Below are 22,113 nucleotides of genomic sequence, written 5' to 3'. Positions count from 1 at the left end.
CCCTTAAAAATGTTTCACCCACTTTACTGGGCTCTTCAAAGGAGGCTATTAAAAATGTTGAAATTTACAATAGAAGACAGAAACTGAACGTACGTTAAATAAAACCCCGTTTTTCTGTTATTTTGTGTGGGTTTTTTTAAGAACTAAATTATACAGAAAAAAAACACGTTAAAAGTAAATTAAATTATGCACAAACTGGGAAATCGTTATCCTTTTGGTGCAACTGAGGCAAACTCAACAACCCATCCATGAAATTGATTTAAAAATATTAATTATGAGGGAAATTGGAGATTAGAATTTGAGCAATCGGTGAAAATTAATTTTCTTAGAAACAGAGACACCATTACTAAGATGTCAAAACAGGACAATACTTTATTAACGCTGACTTAAAGAAATGTTAGAACGACCTGAATCCTCAGCTGACTGATGCTGCTGCTGCTGCTGCTGCTGCTGCTGCTGATGATGATGATGATGATGATGAAATCCAACGGTGATTATAATAGGACAATTAACGATACAGAAACTGAAAGCGTACAGAAAACCTCTTTCCTGTATAATTAAATTTTAGCTAAAACGAACATCTCAGCCTTTTGGTGCCCCAGAGGAATATACAACAACCCATTCATAAAATGATTTTAAATAAGGTTAACTTTTATTAAACATATTGAATGGCAGAATTGGCAATTAGAATTTGAGCAAAAGATGATAATTAATCTTCTATGGTGTTTCTCAAGTCATGTGTTGGCGCTTATATCATTTTTCTGAAATCTATTTTCCTGCTCCCGGGTCTTGCTTGGACATCTTAGTACTGGTATCTCTGTTTCTGGGCAAGTTGTGTCATAACTAACCAAGAGAAGAGAAATTACCTCCCAATTACGAAAACGAAAAAGCCTAAGGCATTTCTGTTTTGGTTCTCCATTGATCGATCAAAAATGTGGAACTTTACAATAGAAAACAGAAACAGAAATTTTTCCTGCATAGTTTATTATTTTTATTTTTAAAGAGTATATTACAAAGAGAAAAGTACAATGTGAACCCCCCCCCCCCCAAAAAAAATCCAATCCAATCCATAGATATTTTTGGCATTAGGTACTGAAATTCATATTAAACTTATAATGAGGGAAATTGGAGATTAGAATTTGAGCAATCGGTGATAATTAATTTTCTTAGAAACAGAGACACCATTACTGAGATGTCAAAACAGGACAATACGCTGACTTACAGAAATGGTAAACTTCCTATCAATAACATCTGAGACTTCAAAATATAGAAAAACAAAAGGCAGACAATATAGGCATTATACTAGATATCATTTCTCTCCCATATTGTATCATTTCCTCAAATTTGATAGTCTTTTCCTATCATTATATGCTCCCCGTTCTCCTACTTTCTACATCCCCGAGTTTATTCCAGTTTTAATGATTAAAATACATACGAATGCATTTCAATTAATTATTTTACGTTTGCTCTATTATATAATGTATTTTCCAATAAGACAATGAATCAATAGTTACCTTTTTCATTGGTCAAGACCGTAAAGATTTGCACAATGGCGCACATAGTCTCCTTTCCTTAGGATAAATTGTACTTAAAAACAGAAGGCTCCATATCCTCATTTGCTGGTGGGATTTTTACCGGAGGGCACTTTTTGTTTGTGCCTAAAATTTCGGGAATGTCAAGAGAGCCCATGTACGCCATATAATACGAATCTTTACAATGAGCGAGTAAATTTTTTTTATGGCTCTGCAGATCTTCTCTTTGACTTTTTTGTCTTCTTGTTTATCTGTTATTGAATCTTTGTTTTCTTTTAGGTCAACCAATGCGGAACAGAAGCCCCAATGTGGCTGAACACCAAGGGTGGAAGTCTTCCAGCAGCAGGACAGACAGCCCTTCATACAGTCTGTGTCTCCTGGAGTCAAGGGGAACGTAGATCTTCACTAGATTGCTGCCTATTCTCATTTCTCGTCAAAGTGACTAACTGTGGCGATTTCTTTGTGTACTATTTACAACCCGCGAGAGGGTGCAATATGGCGTACTGTGCAACAGGTTAGTATCCTTGGATAACATTTGTAATAGGGGACCCCGTGACTCTACCATTATTCTATATCCCCTATCGTTAGTAATAAACATCTACCAAAAAGTAATTACCCCTTTAAATAATGGATATTATTCCTACACGGTTGATCGTATGTCAGGTTTGGGATATGTAGTTAAAGCATAACTTATTTCTGCGCATTATGACACCTTATTTTTTGCAATGGTCCCAATATTGATGTCGCAGCGTACATTTAAATGAAAGTTATCGAATTTAGGACCTTGTTGGTCAGAACAAATAATTGTAATCGTCATGTTTCAATTTGACATTCATTGATGAGAATAATAACAATTGTTATGGATTACCACGTGTTTTAATCCCCTCTAAATGCATGAAACAAAACGGATAATCCAGTGAGATATCCAATGGATAATGCATACAAGGCAATACAATTTTGCTGCATCTTTCACATCTTACGTTACTTTCATTAAAATGTACGCTGCGTATCCCAAATTTGACATATGATCAACCGTTTAGGAATAATGGCAATTATTTAAATGGGGGTAATTACTTTTTGGTAGATGTTTACAATAAATGTGATGTAATGTGATAGCATCCTGCATTAAGATAATATTTGTATCTGTAAGGTGAGGTCTCATTTCTTTGCAACAAAACTTTACCAAATACATCTTGCAAATGAGCTAAAATAATGAATTATCATATTTTTCATGAAATGTTTTGAGTACCAATTCATTTTAATACCCGAACTCTTATTTTATCATGTTTACAGTGGACAATATATAGGACCCCATCGTGAACCCCTTATCTTGTTAATTCTCGTTATTGCCTGTGCTCATCACCGTCAGAATTCGGCGCCAATTTCTAATCCCACCTTCAAAGAAATTCCAAGCATTGACACTGAAAATTGGTTTCTATCAGCAAATTTGATTAAGTTTTGGAAGATAGCAAATGCATGAGTCAAGGGCGCGAAATGAAGACTCAACCCTCACCCGTCCCTTCTAACTATATAGTAATTATTGCAAAAGAGCTATTTAAGCCAGTGATGACGTTGAAATTATTTAAAAAGTAGTACAAAGCTGCAAAAAGGTTGCTGAAACTTGTGCCTTAATTTTAACTTTACAGTATCTGCAGCACGAGAAGGACGATGGCTTGCTACTGCAAGACATTTTCTTTTCATATCCATCCATAATAATGATGCAGCACTGGAATCAAATTATACAGAAGGTGCACCAAGCTACATGCCGTTTTCTTTCTTTCTTTATTTATTTTTTTTGGTCATTTTGTTTTTATTTAAAAAAAACACAATGACAATTTTAATGAATTCTCTTTCTTTTTAGGCAATTTATACACATGTTAAATATGTTACACTTTCGCTGGTATCACTGAATAAGCATTTCACATGAATGTTTATACGAGCGTATATTGTCATTGGAACATGTCGAATGCGTTGGAACAAAACCTCATCCGACATAATTTGAGTTCAGATTTTGAACAATGATTTATCAATGGAGCTTATTGGACTACTAAAAGTATGTCATCAGAGACGAGACTATAATTTTTACGTCAAAGTGTGTTGACATATTACAATACTAATTTCTGTTATTTTGTTCTCTTTGACAGAGGCAAGAGCAAAATGCGCTTCCAATCAAACCTCGCCTGATGGGTTTGCGCCTTGCCGAGGTATGTACAAATGTAGTCTTAAAAGACAATGTGATTGAATGTAAGGATCACTAATAGGGATGCTGTTATTAGCAATTTGAATCCCGGATGATAATTTTTATGTTGTAAAATTGGAAACAAACTTGATATTTTTGTAAATTTGATGAAATGACCTTGACTTCCATGCCGAAATTTTAATGTGGTAAAGTTATAAACTTGCTATCATTAACTGCCAGGGTACGGGATGTCATTCAGAAAGACATAATGGAGATATGATAATTTTAAAAAAATCCAATAAGAGACTAATTGGCTTAAGAATTCTTATACGCTTAGTTCTTTGCTATATAGGCACATTTTGTATAATTACCGGTAGCCTACGTTACCATGTAGTAAAAGACATGGCATGACGATTCAAGCAAGACTTGTTCGATATAAATAGTCGGCAGAATACTCAATCATGTAGTACATATAATTCATAATCGCAAAATTATTATTATCCCTGCAGAAAGCTTTCCTGCAATACTTGGTCTACCTGCAATCAGTCCTATCTTAGTCCAGGATGCGGTAGAGCTTCAATGCTCGTTTACTGGTCTGGATGATATACACGGAACAACCAAAGGATATACCGTCACGTGGTATAGGGTAAGTTATTTTTAAAATCAATAATACACGGCATGGTGCACTTTCAACGAAGGATGTTGTTGCAACATGATGCAGTCATGTCTACAGTAGAATTCACCACGACCTTTGCAGGACTTAAACCCCATTAAAAGCTATTGAACCAAGATAACACTCATTGAAAACAGCTCAACTATGTTACATTAGATCTTCTCTGGTTAAATCCACACACATGTGTCTGTTTTACCTGTGCAATGAGCAATGAGCTGGTACTATAGTTTCAGTTGGGTGAACGATTATAAAGCAAACGCAAGGTACCAATTACTGTGTGGCCTTTGTTCACGAAACGAGACAATACTGTGCATATTGTTAACCACATTCTTGAAAATGAGAAACATAATGGCTGTGGGCCGTAACACGGTTTGGAAATAATTTCTTCATATTTTTGATGTTATCTGTCGTTTACATATCCTTCCTAAAACACCAAAGTGCGAATATTTCCAAACACCTAAATTAGCTAAAATTTAGGACATGTTACAAAACTATATTTTCTAGAATTTCAGAAGAGTACTTTTAATATTGGCCGGTTATTTTTCACACAGCGACGTTAACTAGGCAATGTACTATTACCTATAACATACACTAAAACACCAAAGTGCGAATATATCCAAACATCTAAATTAGCTAAAATTTTAGGACATGTTACAAAAATATTTTCTAGAATTTTAGAAGAGTACTTTTAATATTGGCCGGTTATTTTTCACACAGCGACGTTAACTAGGCAATTACCAATACTTCTAACATTGACTATTTGTAAAGGTTACGCGTCAATGGTAAGAGCACTGTGTATTGTGTATAGGAAAACGGACAGTAACTGCAGTATGAAATGTAATCCTTTAATGTAGCATAATACATTTCCATTGCATGGAAAATAAGTTCAACTTGACATTCACCATTTTGCCCTACCATTTTGTTTCAACGTTTTATCCCTTCAAGTAATATTGAGTCCAAGTATGGTTGTTATAAGTTAACTTGTCCTTTCTACCATATTTTTGAGACAAGATAAAAAGCGATGTTTGATGTACGATCAAATGTGTCGTCAATTTACGCCTTGCGCAAGAGGAAGATAATAATAATCTTCATGCCGAATTTTAAATGTTTGACATTTTGAAAATAACACAGTTTTCTTCTGGGGTTTCCTTTGAAATGTTTTCTTTTGTGTCTGTGCTTTCTAATTCACCACTCACGAAAACAGTTTCAAAATTCTGCTTTCCTTCAGAAAATGCAAAACCAAATAAAGGGCGTATCACGGTGGGTAATGTTGAGACATCTCTTATAGAATGACCATTTCTTCGTGTGTCGATTTCAAAGTACTTTCATATTCCCGGCGTATTTCACTAATTTAAGGGGTGGGGTATGAACGTTTGGACAGTATTCATTGTGGGACATTAGAGCACATCAGACATATCGAATTGCATTCTGAATACGAAGAATGTCCTTCTGATATCAAATAATTTTGATTTTTTGAAATTCGCAATGTAATACACATTTTATGGCAAATGATTAAAAATTGATATTTTTGATATTTAACAGTACTCGAAGTAAACTTTATAAATCTGATGATTTATACTTAAAGTATGTGTAGGTGGGATGAAAAGCCGACGATCAATTGAACATTTTGACCTTTTGTATTGAAGATATGGATTTTCCCCCCCAAAACACCAAGAAAAATTAGGTCTTTTTGGGAAAAAAATCCATATCTTCAATATGAAAGGTCAAAATTTTCAATTGATCGTCAGCTTTTCCTCCCAGCTACATACACTTTACATGAATATGTCATTAGATTTATAAAATTTACTCCGAGGACTGTTATATATCAAAAATGTGAAAAATATCAAATTTTAATAAAATGTGTATTTATATCGTGAATTAAAAAAAAAGAAAATTATTTGATATCAGAAAGACATTCTTCGTATTCAGAATGCAATTCGATATGTCTGATGTGCTCTCATGTCCCATTAAAAAAAATACTGTCGAAACGCTCAAAACGCACATTTCTTGTACTTAAGTAGGCCAAATTTTGGTGATAACAGCCCTTTTGACAAAGTTCTGGACATGTTCTACGACAAGTCATTAATCTGTCTTAAAGTGCTAGTATGAGTATAATTAACATTGACTTTATTATGCTTTATTCGAACGTTTCAGGCCAACAGTGACGGTCGTTATCAGCAAGTAATATCAATGGACACATTCGATAACCTTGCATCGATAGACCTGCGGGAGCATTTTAGAATGGGGAATAAAGTAAGTATATATAACATGATCAATCTATGACACTTTACAGTTTTAATCAATCGTTTAAAAACTACACAGCGATGTTTACTGTATTGTTTAAAACTTTACACAACATGGTTTGGTTAAAGTTAAGTGTTTGCCATATGTATACTTTTATATATAGACCATGGGACAAGGCTTGCTAAGTGCTTCAGAAAGTAGTTTTCGTTCTCCCTTTCTGGGTAGAGGATGGTTTATACATGAAAATATAGCTATTATATCACTGATCAATAATATAACATTTCCCACTTTCAAAAGTTGCACGTTACTGTGTAATTTAGGAGTTATTTGGGGTTAAAAATGTGTTTTTCGTGATTTTTTCCATTTTTTGCCCAAAAATGTCAAATATTAAAATAGCTGTAACTTTCAAAATAAATTGAGTAGAAATTTCATTTCTATTGTAGATGTTACATATTACATGGATGTCTAACACTGGTGAATAAAAATGTCACAGCACAACTCTAAAATATAAAAAAAATGGCAAAACCATATTTTTGTGCTATTTCAGCCATTTTTGAGATAAAAATGTAATTTTGCATGGGGAAAAAATAAATATAAATTTTATTGATTAAAAAAATATGTCATTATGTCAACCTAGTTATTCTGAACAAAAAAGTTAATGATGGTGAATGTCTGTGACCTATAGTTTTTGATCTATGGCCCTTTCAAATTCATATATGGACTAAAATAGCATGTTTTTGTTCAATATTTCCAATATTACGCCAAAAATGGTCCTTTATGGCCATTTTAACCAACTTGTTAGTTTTTGGAAAGTAGGAACTTCACTTAATAATATGAACATGTAATTGTACTTTAATGTTAAGCTATTTCAAGATCCACTAGTATGTCCACTACCGTGGTAGCAGCAATTTTATCTACTTTCAATGCAGTAAAATGATGACTAAAATGATTTTGCTGCATTGAAAGTAGTAAAATTGACGATATAATTGCTTCTGCCATGGAAACCGAGCTACCAGTGGATCTACAACTAGCTTAAAATGAAAGTACTATAATATATCCATAATATATGTGAAGTTCCCACTTTCCAAACACTGAAAATGTTGTTAAAATTACAAAAAGTACCATTTTCAGCCTAATATTGGAAAAATTGACAAAAACATGCTATTTTAGTCCATATGTGAATTTGAAAGGGCCATAGATCAAAAAACTATAGGTCACAGACATTCACCATCATTAACTTTTTTGTTCAGAATAACTAGGTTGATATAATGACATATTTTTTAAATCAAGAAAATATATATTTATTTTTTTTCCCCATGCAAAAATTACATTTTTAGGTCAAAAATGGCCAAAATAGCACAAAAATAAATTTTGCCATTTTTTAATATATTTTAGAGTTGTGCTATGACATTTTTGAACATCTACAATAGAAATGAAATTTCTACTCAATTTATTTTTAAAGTTACAGCTATTTTAATATTTGACATTTTTGGGAAAAAACGGAAAAAAGTCACGAAAAACACATTTTTAACCCCAAATAACTCCTAAATGAGTAAAGTAAAACGTGGGAACTTTTTGGATATTAATTCAGACATATATTTACTCTTGATTTGTTATGTTTTTATGTTCTGCCCAAGAGTGGACTACGGAAGTGAAAGATAAATGCCCATGTCCCATAGTCTAATACTTTAGACGGATAATTTATGAGGCCCCAAAGTTGCCATAATTCCAGGTTTGAGACCAACCATAAAACATCTTCCTCATCAAATGTGTGCGGACAAAAAACATGCCGTTTATGTGTTTGCGTTGATGCATATCGATGATACAATGATAATACATGTAGCATTGTTTACTAAAATCTGCCAGAGAGTACTTTTTATATCTCAAAAAAAAAAAAACCCTCTAGAAATCGAACCTCTACATGAACTTGTAAGTAATGAGTCATAGACAATTTTTTAAGACATATGTATTATATGTTTGTCATCAATAAAAGTTGAAACGCTGTATATATAATTCCATTTTCTCTTGACATCTTTGTTTCCTTTTGAAGACACTACACAGAAGTATAAATTTGTCAGTACTTTCATTTAATTATCAAATTTGTCTTTAATACCCAGGAATCCTGTCCTACATTAGGCCATTCCAGATGAAATCCATACCCCATATGGAAGACATGACTTTAATCTTTTCCACAGGGAGCGCGTGGAATTTAAATGAGATTACCTAATTGGTGACTCCTTTTCAAAACACACCCCCTGTGTTGGAGATTAAGGTCATGACGTCTGTAGGGGTGCGGAATTCAAATGAAATAGTCCTTGTTAAGGATGAAAGCTCAAAGAACGACGACTTCTTTAGAGTGTTCGCTATATACCGAGTGTCCCAAAAACCGTTCCATGGTAACTCATATAATACGCCTTTATAATGTTAACAACTATAAATGTCCTTTTCATGACATAATCTTTGTGTCCTCTTGCGTACCTCCATGCATTCCTGAGCTAGCTGTTCACAATACAATACGTTTATAATTTCACCGCACCGTGCATTTGGTGGGCATATGTGACCAGCTGCCACGAAATGAGCGTAAAGTCGCAGGCTAGTAGTTTCGAAACGCCCTGGCTACTGCGTTGGTGGTCATTGTTTTCTTCGTGAGTGGTCCACTGTGCTCCCATTCAGACATACTTTTTGCTTGAACAGGTGCACGGCAAAATAAGCCATCAACTCAGTCAGCTGGATGTCTAGAAACTGCCAACTTGCGACTTTATACTCATTTCGTTGTGGCTTTCAGATGCAATATTTTATTCCGAGGAACAGAGAATGAAACTTGTTTTTAAAACTCGTTTTATTTCAAATGTTCAGAGAGAAATGGACAACATTATTACAGTATCTAACACAGCAGCGATTTCGAATCAACATAACCACAAACAATTCGTCGCATTTACAGCATAGTGACCTATGAGCATTTTTTCACAAAATGAGTTACGTTGAAATTCATAATCTATGAATCATTCGCTTTTATTGTAGACATGATGAGATCAACAAGCAATTGTGTAATTAATATTATTCCACAATTTAAATACTGTGAAAATAATAACCTACAAAATATTGGTCAATACCACCTATTTCAGGACATAGTGACCTATGATATGCCATAGGACCTGAGATATGCCACTATGTCGTGGACGTTTTATTGCAAAACTCAACTTAGCACACAATGTAACAAATAGAAAATGCGGTCTATGTCAAAGGTGATCTATGTCATAACTGTCAAAATAAGTCTAGGACATACCGGCATATAACTTTAACCGTTAAATTTAAATAATTAATATATTTGAATTAATTCAATTTTATAATTGATATAATCTTTAAACATCAGTCAACTATATGATTGATGTTATTAATCAAAAGCATTAACTGACTGAGTAGGAACAATTTTTACACATGGTTAATATTTAAACACTGAATTTCAAGAAACACTGTTTTTTGACATAGGTCACTATGCTGTAAATGCGACGAATTGTTATGCAGAAAAAACATGTTACCCTCTATCTTTATTTGTTACCACCAAGAATCAAGAACTGATATATGTTCAGACGTACAATATAATTATGTCAATATGTTTCTTTGTACAATAAGTTCAACTATGAAAAAGAGGAGAACAATTAAAAGCAATAAAGAAAAAAATATGAAAACAAAGGGGTGCACATTTTGCTCTTTCGTTGTGCAATATTTTCATGGTTGGTCACTCTTGACACACCTGTCTTCTTGCACTCAGCAAACACTTACAAGAAAAATTGATCAATAATATCTAAAAAAAATACATTGTTTTATTGTACCATCGCAAATTAAATTAAAATTAATTCTCTTCATGTAACTTTTTATGGGACACCAATTGTACATGGATCCTTAAAGAACATCACCGAATCATTTTTCGAACTAGACAATGATGATAATGAACTTTATACAAGTGTTTATATTCTAAAGCAGTGGCATCGGGTCCGTTCATACTACGCCGCAATTCGCCACCTAAGGGTTACGTGTAATCCGATTGTCACTATGTCAACTGGATCACGCTTTTAAGTTCTGCACCACGATCGAAATGATCGCAACACTAAGTCTAGGGCATGTACTACCAATTCCAAAAGGTGCACGATCCAATTACAAGGGAGTTACGTAACCACTTCGCTGGCGAATTGCTTTGCGGTGCGGTGCGTTGCAGATATATCGATTAATTTTGTCGCCACTCCGCAACTCGTCGCATTTCCAAGTAGTATATTTAACTTTTGGCGATACCACAATGCAGTATTTTCCAGTACGATGCAGTGTGGCAACGCATCGCAAAGCAACTGCGGCGTAGTATGAACGGACCTATAGGCATATGGGACGAGGAAGAAGCTTCCTACTGTGAAACATCTTTTCCTCACTTCTTCTCCCTCCCTTTGGAATGCTAATCGCCGTGATTTTGCCCCCTTAAAAGGTTGCCTTACCCCACTCTCTCAGGAAAATCCTATTAAACTACGTCACTGTTCTAAAGTGCACATTTGTGTTTTCTGTTGCCATGGAATTTGTCCCATATTATGATATAATAGTTAATTTCTCAGACAATATTTTGCATGCTTAGGATAAAATCCACAGGCTCTGGATCTAATTAATTCCTCCTACCTGTTTTCGCTGTAAGACAATAAACAGGCCCTGTCTAGGTTATTGAAAATTTAAGGCCACAGTACTGAGGCCTTTTAAGGGCTCATTAATATTTACCATGATTAAGATTACAAAAAGAGCTATATGAATTTTGTTCTTTACCTGTGCAAAGTGTGCATTAACATCATTATTCTGCAAATTTTTCATTATTTTGTATATTTATCATGTTTTATACAGCGATCTCGTCGGGAGTGTCTTTGATAATTTCAGTTCGCCATACTGGTTCATCCGACTTGAAGTTCAAAGAAATATATGTAATTTTTATTATCTTTTACCCTGTAGAAGGTAAAAAGTTATAAATGTGTTTTTAAAGGAAATATTCATAACAAGACTCAATTAACGTGAAGCCCTTGACAACTGTGGGGTGTAAATCAGGGATAGCTTTTGTCACCAATATGATTCTGTATAAGTGTAAAGCTATTTACCTGTGATATTGATTTCCATATTGTCCCGCATATTGAGCTATATCATGATTCATGGTTATTATATGACATGTTATTTACAAAGCATCAACTATATCAATGTCTTCATGAAAATCGGATTCTTTAATTTTATGTAATATTCATTTTATCGTTATCCAGGTCATTTGTTCCGTTCAAGCCTTCTTCAATGATACAAGATTGATGAAAAGTCCACCAATTGAAAGTGACCCATTTGATATCATGGTTAAGGTAATGTTTGTTTAAATGAATGTCAAATTTGAGGGTTTACTCGGAGGACAGAATAACTAACATCACATGTTTATTGTGTGATATTACATATCTATATGTATTACGTCATATGTAGGGCACACGACAAGTGCATGACGATTTGAAGATAATAATAAGCAGGGTTTTACAGTTTTTGGTCAAGTTTAAGGCAAGGCGGGCGGTAGCCTGTAATTTGATAACTAGGATTAGTACGTATCTTTGATAATTCATATGCTTATTAATTCATTTCCGTAGCTGTAATTGAAATATTCTAGTCTTTGTCAAAGACCTCGCGATCCATACCAAGGGGGGGTGAGCGGGGCGTCGAGGGCGCGACAACAAGATAGATAGCGCTCCCATTTACCTCCAGCACAACAAGATAGATGGTGCTCCTATTTTCCTCCAGCACAACAAGATAGATGGCGCTCCCATTACAGGGCTCCAGGCAAACCTTGTTGAAAGGCTAGAAATATTCGAATGTTAAATTATTATTATTATTATTATTATTATTATTATTATTATTATTATTATTATTGTTATTATTATTATTATTATTATTATTATTATTATTATCATTATCATTATTATCATTATCATTATCATTATCATTATCATTATCATTATTATTATTATTATTATTATTATTATTTTGCAGCTTGAACCATCTACGTTAAATATTTCAGAGAATGGGCGATCGCACAGAATCATGTTTGAAAGTACTGTACCCATTACATGTAGACCGGGGGACTTGTCATGCGCAGTACGAATTCCTCTCACTGCTGTTAGTGATGGTGAGTAACGGTAGAACGCGTGGAATGCATTGCAATTTACAGGTTGCGATTTCCTAATGCCGTGATTGTACGCCCTCTATATACATACGTACATATACAATGGAAACTCTAACTATTAATATGACCTCCTAAGAAATCATTATAATAAAACAACAATGAACCGTGCAATTAATTTGCTCCATTCATACGCACGGTTTATACGTACAGATTGTCCATTGAAATGCGTGTGAGTTCGGCTGTATGAAAAAGAGATTGCGATTTGCCATTTTGATACAGGCACACGGTATACGGCTTTTTTAACGCATGGTTAACGTTTGTTATTGATATTTTGTACGGGCGTTACACGGTTCATGCAACGCGACTAAGTATCATTTTGAAAATAAAGTCATGATATATGCATGTAGTGTCCTTAATGTGGCCTACTAAAATATATGTTTTTTTGGCAACCATGATATTTGGGAAGCACTGAAATACAATTAATTTTAAGCAACATGCTAACCTTGTTGTTAGGTCAAAATCGAAAGCATGCCGTACGGCAGTAAACATTCCGCCCAATTATTTATATTCCCACCCAATTATGTTTTAAAAAATCATTGTTCTTTCAGAATTCCACCTAGGTCCAGACATTTCCATATCGGAATGTTTCGTGGATTTTCGTCCCCGTTTTGTTCCGAAGTAACCTGTCGTCAAGCTTCGATCCTAGTAACTGCTGTGACCGATTTTCAACAAGACGGGAATCGGGAGAGTATGATAGTTACTCACGGAATCACCAGTGCAGATCCATTTTGGGATGGATATGACCCTGGAGATATTCAGGTAAGGACACACATTATGTTTCTTGTGAAACTGATGCTTTACATGTACAGGCATTTAGGGCCGGTTTCTCTAAGCATGGCTAGTGGTCAGGCTTGCTAAGCCATCATACCAGTGCTTATAATTTCACATCGTACATCATCTAGAAAATAAATTAATCACATTGTAGGGCTAGTCTGCTGGCTTAGATAGCCTGACCACTAGCCACGCTTCGAAAAATCGGACCTTAGAGGCGCGGAACATAAAACTGTCATTCACAAATCTAATTTATTTGAAGAACACACATAAATCTGAAGGGTCACTAGTCCGAAGAGGGTGACTAGTCCGAAGAGGGTTAAAGTTAGTGTTTAGGGGGAGGTTAGTGTTAGGGTATAGGGCCTAAGGTTAGGTTAGTGTACTCGAAGTATTTTGTGAGAGAAGGAAATACAGGCAGGCATAAGAGGGACAAAAACAGAGACACACAGACATGAACAGAAGAGAGAAAGATGACATCAGAAACAAAATTTGACTTGCTTATAGAGCTGTGTTTTAAAATATACTGCGCCAATAAAGTATCCTTACACTTAGAACTGATTGTGCAATAAGTTCAACCATTAATCATAATTTCCAAACTGAACAATATTGGGGTAAATTTGTGTTTTTAATAGATGCACTATCTAATCCTGCACATTATGACACCACATTGAATCCAGTGTGACTTCAAGAAGCAAAGTTACAAGCATTTGATTAGACGAAGGTCCCATTTTAAAAGTGACAAACTGGCCTACTCAAAACCCCACAGACTAGACATCTGGTTTGAAAGTGGTGAATGGCTAATTTATGCGTTTGGCTTTAATTTAAAACAAAAGGAACAAAAGAGAACTGAAACAAAAGAACTGACAAATAAAATGAAAGTTATGAGAAGTAAAAACTAAAATTAAAAAAATGCTTTAAATAACGTTTCATTGACGAAACTGTGTTGTCTCGTTGTTGCGCTTGTTGGAATCTTTTTGCGCCTTGTATAGGCCAGTTTGTCACTTTTAAAACGGGACGTTCGTCTATTCAATTGCTTGTAACTTTACTTCTTGAGGTCACATTGGATTCAATGTGGTATCATAATGTGCAGGATTATTTTTCCAACTGTAAGGATACTTTATTGGCGCAGTATATTTATAAATCATCATATCGTTCCCAAGTAATACAGCAATATACATTATAGTGGACATCGTCAATTCGTAATATACATTACCACCTTAGAAAAAAGCTTTAATCCAAAAGATTAAGCAATTATAGACAGACTTTCTTTTAAGAATCCAAATCGTGTCATTAGTTGCGTCGTGTTAATATTGTTCTGATATGCTTGTCTATTACAAGTATTCGCTTTCAAAATTGATGTCCTTGAAATGGACATGTTATTAGATGCTTTATTGTGACTTTCAACAATACATTAAACAATAAAACCTCTTAAAAATTTACTCCTATAATTATGTCAATTAGTTCTTCATTTCTATGAGTCTATAAGTTGTATAAGTACAAACAAACATCATATTTAAAATGGTCTTTGATGCCGTTAAAGTAGTTTTTCCAGCTTAACATGCTTAACGTCGCCAGAATTTTTAAAATCGGAAAAAGTTAGGCATTACAAGCCGACGACAAAGTCGGCTTGTTCTGTTTTACGCTAATTCTTTCTTTCTTTCTTTCTGGCAATCTGCCTCTTCTTCTACAAACAAAATGCGCCGAAGCTCTAATTAATACATGTTGGTCACTAGTGGCATGGGTATTCAGGGTGTTCACAGCTTGACCATTGCTTGACCTTTGACCCCGTATGCAATACAAACTAAATTTGAACAACAAGATATGTCAAGTTATAGTGCTGCATATGATAGACCTTAGTGAGACAAAACAAAAAGTCAATGGTGACCTCCTTGTACAATGTTTACTTTGGGGTCAAAAGGTCAAAATGTGTAAAATTTCAAACAACGAGGTATAGCAAATCTGAGTGCTGTATATGATAGACCTTAGTGAGACAAAATAAAAAGTCAATGGTGACATCTTTGTACAATGTTTACTTTGGGGTCAAAAGGTCAAAATGTGTATAATTTGAAACAACGAGGTATGGCAAATCTGAGTGCTGCATATGATAGACCTTAGTGAGACAAAACAAAAAGTCAATGGTGACCTCTTTGTACAATGCTTACTTTGGGGTCAAAAGGTCAAAATGTGTAAAATTTGAAACAACGAGGTATGGCAAATCTGAGTGCTGCATATGATAGACCTTAGTGAGACAAAACAAAAAGTCAATGGTGACCTCTTTGTACTTGGGGTCAAAAGGTCAAAATGTGTAAAATTTCAAACAGCGAGGTATGGCAAATCTGAATGCTGCATATGATAGACCTTAGTGAGACAAAACAAAAAGTCAAAGTTTAGTCAAAGTCAAAGTTTAGGGGTCGAAGGTGAAATTTTGAAATTGGTCAAAATTGACCCATTAATGTTATATTTACTGCCGGTGGCTTGTACTCAGAATCTATTGACTCTAGTTTTATTTTGTTTTGTTCTAAATGAGAAATGGACTTTGTAGGGTCAAAAATTATGAATTTATGGTCAATCTGACACCTCATCTTAAACCACTTGCCATGCTCACTCTGGAAACAGATGTATTAGATTTTGGCAAAGGTATTGGGAAATGGCGCCAATATCAAATCTAAGACCACCTGCCAGAGTGTGGAGGATAGAAGTACTGAAAGTATTGAAAGCTTTAAACTTTCTTGTTCACACGATTTTTTACAATATTGAAACTTCTCAAGACGTTTCATATACAGTTTACAAACGGTAGAAATCTATACTGCGCACATAAAGTATCCGATCACTTAAAATAAACGCAATGTTTTAAATAATACTAAACCTAAATTACCAAATAAAGTAATGGATAATTTTATTCTGACGTCCTTTACAGTAAATCTGCATGTGTATGTGGATGTAAATTAGCCCGGTAAAATAAACTGCCCACAAAAGTATCCGTACACTTAAAACAAAAGCAAGATACTAAACCTAAATAAATTACCAAATAAAGTAATCAATAGATGGGATGGATAATTTCATTCTGCATTTTTTGTCGTCTCATTGGGCACGATGCGACCTTTTCCCAAAAAAATACCTCATTTTATTGCAGGTCTTTGGGGCAAAAATCTATATCTTCAATATGAAATGCTGAATTTTAAATTGATCGTCGGCTTTTCATCCCACTTAAAACATAGACCCTGTATCATCGGACTTAGTCAATTTACTTCGAGAACTGTTAAATTTCAAAAATATTAATATTTAATCATTTGCCATAAAATGTGTATCGCGAATTAAAAAAAAAATGATGTTAGAAGGATATTCCTCGTTTTAGAAATGCAAATATCGTTTTCGATATGTCTGATGTGCTCTCAGGTCCAAAAAATACGTGAAAACATCGAAGATATTGCTTTTTGTTTGTGTACGGATACTTTTTGTTAACATCCACATACACATGCATATTTACTGCCATCATTTGGCGCTAAATCGATAATCGTGGTTTTTCATTTAACATGCTTCATGTGGATCCAACGGCCGGATTACTCATAAAAGAACTTTTTCTATGTTATCTTCTCATCGTAAAACAACTTGAATTATGGACATCAGGTCTCCTGGTCAACCATTTAATCAACTCGTGTCGAGGAAACGTCTTATCTTAAACAGGTTACCTAATGACCTGGCAGAGTTCGATAAGTATCACACAAAATGTCTACATTTATTAGGTTAACACAATTTTAAGGCAGAATTCGTTAAATTTTGCGGAAAACCTGAAACCACTAACGTCCTCTTAGGTAATTCACTAGGATATGGTCAGGAGTGTGACGTGTATATAAATGTCCCATTAGGTTCGGGTATTTGGGGCATAGTATATAAAATGATGTATTCACACGACGTTTTTTTCCCTTTTTAATCTAGACCGAGCAGGACCACCGACTAAACTGTTACACTAAACCCTTACACATGATAGAAATACGCAATTATAACCACAAATCATTATCATAATGCGCTTATTAAAGAAAACGTCGCCTTTTGTTTTTCTTCGAGACGACTTCATTTGTGCACCCAACTACCAAGATCATCTGCTTTATTAGTCGATCCTAGGGGATATGCTTTGTGAAAGTATCGATTTTAGGTTGCCAAGTAGTAACTCACTTTGTGATTTCCATGCGGAATGGACATTCTGCAAACCGGAGTACATCTTACGAGTACGAGAGTACGCTCATTCTTGATAATTTTCACATGATGGACATGTAACTAGTCATGCACTTTATCATGTCTTGATTCAAACTAATCTAACTCAGTCATGTCAGTACACAGTAACGAATTGGATTCAAAAGTGTCGTGTAGCTAGACCTGAGTTAACATTTATAACATGTATAAAGTACACCAGTATGTTGACTTATTGAACTTAGTATTTGAGTGAGTGGTTAATGAGGTGAATCCAGAATCTGGCCTTTGGGTATCATAAATGAAGTCATCTTAGCCAATAATCCATGGAACTCATAAATGTTTTTGGCTGAATCATAGAAATTTACCATTTGAAATTAAGTACGTTATGAAAGGCAATACAAATTTGTACATACTTTTTCACAGCAAAAACAATTTTTTTCAACACAACATTGAGTAAAAGGTCCCAACTCAACAAATGAGTAAAAATATTACTCATCATGAGTTATTTTTTACTCATTTGTTGAGTTGTGACCTTTTTACTCAATGTTGGGTAAAATATTTGTTGCAGTGTATGGTTAATGTTCGAATTATGGTCATAATATCCCATAATCCATATGATAACAACGTCAACAGGATGTTTCAATACCTCACCATTGTTGGATACGAAATGATGATTTTGCTCATTGCGTGACCGAAAAGTCTCAAACATGAATGAAAGATAGAATATCATCGAAGATAATGAATTAAACGTCTACATATCATGGTATGATTGTAAACACATCACAAAAAGTAATTCTCTTCATTACGAAACAATAACTCAAAATCTATGCATCAAATTCAAAATTAGAAGTAGCAAAAAGAAACCAAGTTTAGTTCTTCAAATGTTGATACCTCATTAAAAAGTTTACTCAAGTCAGTTTACCATTACATTTTTTACCTGACTGGTCAATGAAGAGCCACGATGACCAGTGACGACCAGGGGCTGGCAATAAAAGCATTGTATTCAATCAGTGTAGGTGCAACTTTTGAATCTGCTGTTTTCAGTTCAAATGGTAATCATGGCGACTAATTATGGGCTATTAAGACTAACGATGGAGGCAACATAATGTGCTGAACAATGCTGGGATTCTTATTGCCAGTTTGAAGATTGGATGCAAAGATTTTGAGTGATTCAATCGTAATGAAGGGGGCAATTAGTAATGTCATGTGTTTATATAGCATTATAAGATGAGTAACCATGGCAGTTGTATTCAAATGTGTGTTTGTTCTCTCCTGTGTAGGTGTCAGTTGAAGATGTTCCTACGGCTCAATGTTATTCATTTACAGAACCACATTTCATAACACTTGACAGAAGGTAAGCTCATTATTCCATATTCGATGTATTTTTATATTTGAAACACTGTTTCTACCAATGGCCTAGCGGGAGTCATCTCAGGGGGGCACCGTCCGTTTCTCGGCAAGTTTCAATGGGATTGTGTACATTTTTCACTTCGTTGTACTGTCAACCTAAACTGTGTGCATGTACCATGAGTATCACGCTCGTACAGCCCACTCTTGGTTATTGTCTTTTTTATATTGTGATCTCTATTGTTATTCCCGTGACAGTCGATTTACGCTAAAGATCCCTTGATCAATTTGTCATCTAGTCAACATCGTTTTAGCTGAAAAGGGGGTAATAAATAAACTTATTCAAGAACATACTAAAAGTACTCTGGCTAAAAAAAAGCTCCCAGCATGACACCTGTTACCAACTGTCAACATTGTATAACCACTTGCTTTATGCAAATGTACGTCACTTTCTGGAAAGCTGGACTGAACATGGTCACCAGATCGATGTCACAGATTCCCCGTCTGGGTTATGTGCTACTAATGGTTTCAGATAAACTTGGTAAACTGGTCATATCAATAGCAGGGAAGGAAATCCTTTAGGAACTATATAAGCCGTCAGAAGAAACGATTTTTAAACTTTACGAGCCCTTTAACTGTAACTTATTTACAATTTTATTTACATATTCTGACAATTGTTGATTTTTTTTTCTTTGTAACTCTAATATCGTCGGCGACGAAAACGAATAATGTTGTAATTGACATGATTTGTATTCAATTTCAAAGTACAAGGTTTAATAATAACATTTGTGTAAGTTTGTGGGTGAAGGGGAAGGTAGAATTTGTAACAATATGTCAAAATTACCTTTTAAAATTGAACTCTTTGATTTCCTTTCAGGAAATTTGACTTTTATAAGACGGGGACGTTTGTTTTATACAAAAGTCTAAGTAGAGAATTTGAGGTGAGTGAGTCAGATTTGTTTTTAATACAAAAATCTCTGATAATTACTTTGTTTAATACCACTGATGAATGAGACGAATGGCAGACTGATCCTTTTTATTTCATTATAAAAAAATAAACTTGAAATAAACTTCAACTACTTAACTCTCTTCACGCGGGTGTCGAATGCAGACGACATGTTTCAATTTTGTTTTTAATTCAAAAATTTCAGTAGTTCTTAAGATAGCTCTTGATATTTTGAGAAAATATTTCAAAACTTGAAACTTTTTTCGTTGCGAATGATTAGCACGCAGAGCACCCAGTCAACCACCTTTGCACAATATTTTTGTGGGGCCTGAGAGCACCTCAGACATATCGAATTGCATTCTAAATACGAAGAATGTCCTTCTGATATCAAATAATTTTGATTTGTTTTTGACACTCACGATATAATACAAAGGTATTAATCTAATGATATTTACCTGAAGTATATGTAGCTGGGACGAAAAGCCGACGACCATTTGAACATTTAGCCTTATCGGATTAAATATATACATTTTGTTTCCAAAAGAACTAAAGAATGTAGGTCTTTTGGGTGCGAAATATATCTTCAATACTTGAGGTCAACATTTTCAAACGATCGTCGGCTTTTTTCTACCGACTATATTTATAAATTTAACTTCGAGGACTGTTAAATATGAAAAAAGTTTTAATAATTTGCCATAAAATGTGTATTGTATCGCCAGTTATTACAATTAGTTGATATCATCAGGACATTCCTTGTATTCATATTGCAATTCAATATGTCAGATGAGCTCTCATGTCCAAATAAATTACTGTGCAAACGTTGTAATACGATTCCTTAAGAAAAATGTGTTTTCAGCTATTATTTAGATGGGTATGCTTGTTTATAGTAAATAGAATGATGTATGGTTTTATTGAACACCCGGCTAAGTCGGATATTTACAAGTGACTCATACTTGAATTTGATACCAAAATCCCTTTAATTTCGTTATATAATTCTATTGACGATTGCGATGAAAGATAGGTAAGAAAGTTCTGTAGGTAAAAAGGTCACTGTGTATTGTGATTAAAACATGCAAAATAAAAGAGCAACAATCAACGTGTACTTGATGCATATTGGGATGTGAAAAAAATGCAAGGTGTCAGCCCGATTATTTATTCAAATACTTTGGATTTTGTGAAAATTAAGGGCGCTAATTATTTACATAAAAAGTTTTCTATATCACTTTTCCTATGTCCTCCTTTAATCATTCTCGACGGCGAAACTGATAAAATTGCATCATAATAAGTTTTCTATAGTTATTAAAGGAAGTGTCCGGCAATCACAACATTATGTCCTATATGTTGAAAAAATAATTATCAAGTACGAATCACATGGTTTTATTTAAAACAAACTCATATTAACCATAAAAATGAATAAAAACAGCAATCTCTCAACACACGATATTCAAAATTCCCGCGCCGAAATTTTCTAGAACAATGACGTCATGGTTATTTGTGCTCATTTGTCGTCAGGCTTCATTGAATTATTAGGATGTCATTGCTCTAGACAATTTCGACGCGGGAAGTTTGAATATCGCGTGTTGAGAGATGGCTGTTTTTATTCGGTTTTTTTGAGGTTAATATGACTTTGTTTTAAATAAAACTATGTGATTCGTGCTTGATAATTATTTTTCTAACATATAAGGCATAATGTTGTGATTGCTGGACACTTCCTTTAATTTCAGGCATGATATACTGTAGCCATATGCGTGCTTTATTTATATTCATATTTTTTTCGTCAATAATCGGCAGTATATATACAACTCCTCACCTCTTGTAACATAATGCAAGGAAATCTTAAAATATATTGAGCCCTCATTGTACTATTACAATTACATATTTCTATATGACCATACAGTGGTGTTCAGCTGTTATACAGGGCAATTCCAGCATAAACACTTTCTACAATGTTCATCACAGGATATGTCAGGTCCCGTTCCCCGAGTCAAATTTGAA

At 34.4% G+C, this 22,113-nt stretch overlaps 1 protein-coding gene across 1 annotated transcript in view; it reads left to right on the top strand.

Annotated features, from left to right (window-relative positions):
* The window catches only part of LOC140143963 (von Willebrand factor D and EGF domain-containing protein-like), a 190,723-nt gene that overhangs the window by 116,962 nt on the left and 51,648 nt on the right, over positions 1-22,113 (top strand). Inside the window, 10 exon segments of the mRNA XM_072165796.1 lie at positions 1,812-2,046; positions 3,677-3,736; positions 4,221-4,357; positions 6,539-6,637; positions 11,908-11,997; positions 12,671-12,806; positions 13,412-13,468; positions 13,471-13,622; positions 19,106-19,179; positions 20,050-20,113. Of these exon segments, the coding sequence (XP_072021897.1) occupies positions 1,812-2,046; positions 3,677-3,736; positions 4,221-4,357; positions 6,539-6,637; positions 11,908-11,997; positions 12,671-12,806; positions 13,412-13,468; positions 13,471-13,622; positions 19,106-19,179; positions 20,050-20,113 (1,104 nt within the window).

This window comes from Amphiura filiformis, unplaced genomic scaffold (assembly GCF_039555335.1).
Source record: "Amphiura filiformis unplaced genomic scaffold, Afil_fr2py scaffold_34, whole genome shotgun sequence".
Taxonomy (NCBI): domain Eukaryota; kingdom Metazoa; phylum Echinodermata; class Ophiuroidea; order Amphilepidida; family Amphiuridae; genus Amphiura; species Amphiura filiformis.
The sequence above is the reverse complement of the archived record's forward strand: the minus strand, read 5'-3'. Positions and strand labels throughout refer to the sequence as shown.